Raw genomic sequence first — 3,815 nt, forward strand, 5'->3', positions numbered from 1 at the left:
CCACTTTATACGTTGGAAATTGGCCAAAATTTCGAAGTTTGAAGATATCAACCTTTTCCCTTTAAACTTCTCTTTGTACTTGGATCTCGCATTTAGAGTAGAAAAATCTTGATTAACTTGAGTTGTTAGTCTTTTGCTGCTGATACTTTCTGTTGTCCTGCACTCTAACTTTTATTTGATATTGTTATTGAAACTATTATTTTATTATTATTACCCTTTGCAGGTTGTAAATTCTCTGCTGGCACACACCAGCTCAATTGAGTGTGTTGGACTTTCTCAAAGACTTTCACAAAGGTACTTTAGATATTAGATTATGTGCTTTTCAATACCACGACTACTATCTATACTTAGTCTCTGGAGAAAAATATGCAATGTTCCTTTTAGTTTATAGTGAATATCTTACTATAAGAAGGGGTGAGTTCTCACTTCTCTCCATGGTCTACGGACCATATGCTAGAAACTTTCTTGGTGCAATACCAGGGCCAGGGTGCATCATGGGTTCCCAATGACTTTAGGACAGGTCTTGGACATAGCTCAGTTGGAGCCTGACTACTTGGATCTGTTGGGGTAGCGAGGTTTCCTAAGACAAAGTTCTAGCGTTTCACGCTATGCATATTAGCTTGGTCTTTGTGCCATCAATATATTGCTTGTCTGAACTCCTTATATAGATGGAAAACCATATTTCCACTATAAACTTAAAGGGAACACTGGAAATTCTTCTCCAGAGACTGAGTATAGAAACTAGTCTTGGTCACATCCGTGACACCATAGCTTAAATGACTGAAAAATTCATTGCTTTGAGTTCAACAGACTCTAGACTGCCTAAAGTATTCAAATTGCACCAGCTGACTCTTAAAGGTTTTTTTTTTTTTTTTTTTTTTTTTATTTTTTTTATTTTTTTCTGGCATAATCCTTCTTCGGAGATGATTCTCATCAATCTTTTCTTTGTGATATTTGTAGTCGGTGGGGAGCTTTAACTCACGTTAAACTATGTTAGCCAGAGTCTATACTTAGTAAGAACAAGGCTCATAATATTTCGTGTAAACTTACGAGTTCTTGTTGACAAAAAGGAAATAAGTAGCAAAGAGAAGATATACTATGTCAAACTGTACTTTAGAAAATTCATTTTCTTGTAAACTTGTCAGTTGGATAGTAAAGTGAAAGAGGTCATTTGCTAGTGTAGCAAATATCATTATAAAGTAACAGTAGTGTAAATTTTATTTTTCTCTTGTTTGGCACCGACTAGTTTAGTTATATAAAAAGCATCATGTAACTAAGTTGGCATCGAAGAAGGTCAAACTGAAGCTGATAGTTCAAGTGAAATTTGAAAACTGAAGACATTATTTTGAGCAAAAAAAAAATGTTTTTGTTGTTAGTTATCTCCTATGATCTATTTGCTTGTTAGAATCATGTCATTTCATTTTGCATATCTGGTCAAGTGTTTTGGATGTGTTAGGAGTGTCAATTTGAATTATCTATTTGCGCGATGGTATGGAACTTCATTTGAACTATGCTGACTGGTAACTGTGCTTTGTTGTTCCTGTATGTGTTGTGTAAAGTGAGATATTAGTGTCAGAATCATATTGGTGCAGAGTGTTGAGTGTAAACCACAAAATGTAAGATTCCCAGAATTGACATTATGGATTAAGTAAATCATAAGATATTTGAATTGTATAAAGACATACGGAAACAAAACTGAAGCGGTAAAGCATTATAGGTGAGAAGCTCTTTCTTTAGTTATCAAATTTACTAAATGTACAATCAAGGTGGTTTTTTTGGGTGGTTTCCCCTATGCTTGACGAGGGACAGAGTCAAGTTCATTTTGTTGTAGAGAGAGTCCAGTTATTTTGTTGTAATACTTGATGTACATAAATGACGGTTCATACAGAAACAGTCTTGTATATATATATACATACATTTTCACTGTCGTGTAAAAATTAGGTTATATGTACATATGGTTGTTCGATCTCACATGTCAGTAAAGAATCAGTTGTTCGATCAATGTATTCCTAATATTTACTCTTTGACATCTGTTAATAGTTTCTTGTAACTTGTAGTGGTTGTCCTTTCTTAATACTATTAATATTGTTAACAAGTTACAAGACATATAACCATGGCGTTTTGAAAGAACAAAAACTTTTCTTTTGGAAGTCTATCTTTTCCTTCTACTTGCGTCCACCTATTATGCGGCTAGAAATTGTATTGTGGGTTGAATATTTTATAGGGTGTTATGTACATATGGTTGTTGGAAGGATGTCATTATTGATTTCCAGGTTATGACAGGTTTAAGTATACGAAATGTTGACTAAACAAAGGAAACTCTACCCAAAATTTGATAGAATTTGGATAGTGTAACGCCTCATTCTATTTCTTCATATATACTTAGAGTTATCATAGCAAGCTTATAAGTATATTAGTTTTATGACTGGGATGATCTCTTTTTTCTAGTGGTTTTCTTTGTACATTGTTTATTTAAATATGGTTTACTAATACTTGTTTTATTTTTCTTTGTAGCGATGGGTCCTCGATCAAAGAATGTGAAGAATGTAGCGAAAACTACATTCAAGGGTGTTAAGAAATTGTTTGGTGGCGGTTCCTCTAGTGGTGACACAGTTGGAAGAAAAAGAGAAAGGGCAGACGGCTTAACGGCATCAGCGCGTAGAGGGGACCATTTGGAAAAAGAGGTTCCTGAGGTTGATTCTTCTAGTGAAGATAGTGTAGATAGTATAGATAGTGATACTAATGTAGGTTTAGATGTAAATATGGACAAAGGGAATAGTATAGTAGAAGAAGAGAGTGAGGAGAGTGAGGAGAGTGAGGAGGAGGGTGAGGAGAGGGATGAGGAGGAGGATGAGCAGGATGATGATGTGGAAGAATATGTGGTAGAAGACGTACCACCAGTGGAAGAACCACCTCCGGTATTGGATTTCGTAAGAAAATCCAATGATGATTTGGAGTTTCAAAGAGGTGTGTATGGGGGAGGCCCGTATGAGTCAGAGTTTTTGTATGACTATGCGGTGCATGTCACTCGCGATGTTTGGGAGAGAAGGGTAATATTTTGTTTTTCTTGTGTACTTTGATTTTTTTTTACAAAATCTTTTGTTTCTGTTCATATATATCTAATGCGTGCTCGGTTGTTTCAGGAGGATCGCGGAGCGTTGAAGTGTGTTTCACACTTAGCGAAGTTATCCCAATGGGATTTCAAAAATGAATGTGAAAGGTCTCCGAGATTTGTCGTGCAGTTGAGAAGGACTGGGTTGTTTGATCTCGTGGAAGGTTATCACGAGCATATGGATCCACCATTGATCTCTGCGTTTGTGGAAAGATGGCATCCGGAGACCAACACCTTCCATATGCCAGTTGGGGAGATGACTGTGACTTTGGACGATGTTGTCCAAATCTGTGGAGTCTGATTAGAGGAAGAGCGGTGCAAGGGGCGGTGAAAGTGAACTTACAACAATCGATAAATCTCCTACATCTTGGTGCGGGGCTCCCCTATTGATTTGTTTAGGGGAGATGGAATCTAGCAAGTTCACTTCAAAAGTAAGGCTAGAATTCATCAGGAAGCATTTTGCGAACAAGGTTCATGATAGCCCTATATGTGACGCTGCTGGGAAGGTGGTGGAGAAGGCCTCGAGTTTCCAGGATGTTCAACGGACTGTTAGAGCTTTTATCCTGTTTTTCTTTGGATGTGCCGTTTTTACTGACAAGTCTGGGACTGGAGTGCCTATATGTTATCTGAGGCCGTTGTTGAAATTCAGTGAGATAGAAGAGTATACATGGGGTGCAGTGATAAGATAAATTTGAATAGCTTT

At 36.9% G+C, this 3,815-nt stretch overlaps 1 protein-coding gene across 1 annotated transcript; it reads left to right on the forward strand.

Annotated features, from left to right (window-relative positions):
• The first annotated feature begins 1,690 nt into the window (after positions 1–1,690).
• On the forward strand, positions 1,691–3,413 carry LOC147493403 (uncharacterized). The gene is made up of 3 exons (XM_086567852.1): positions 1,691–1,717; positions 2,515–3,050; positions 3,144–3,413. Exons 2-3 carry the CDS (start codon positions 2,517–2,519, stop codon positions 3,411–3,413), a joined length of 804 nt encoding a protein of 267 aa, XP_086423978.1. The 5' UTR covers positions 1,691–1,717; positions 2,515–2,516.
• The last annotated feature ends 402 nt before the right edge of the window (positions 3,414–3,815 follow it).

The sequence above is a fragment of the Coptis chinensis genome, chromosome 6 (assembly GCF_015680905.1).
Source record: "Coptis chinensis isolate HL-2020 chromosome 6, ASM1568090v1, whole genome shotgun sequence".
Classification (NCBI taxonomy): Eukaryota; Viridiplantae; Streptophyta; class Magnoliopsida; order Ranunculales; family Ranunculaceae; genus Coptis; species Coptis chinensis.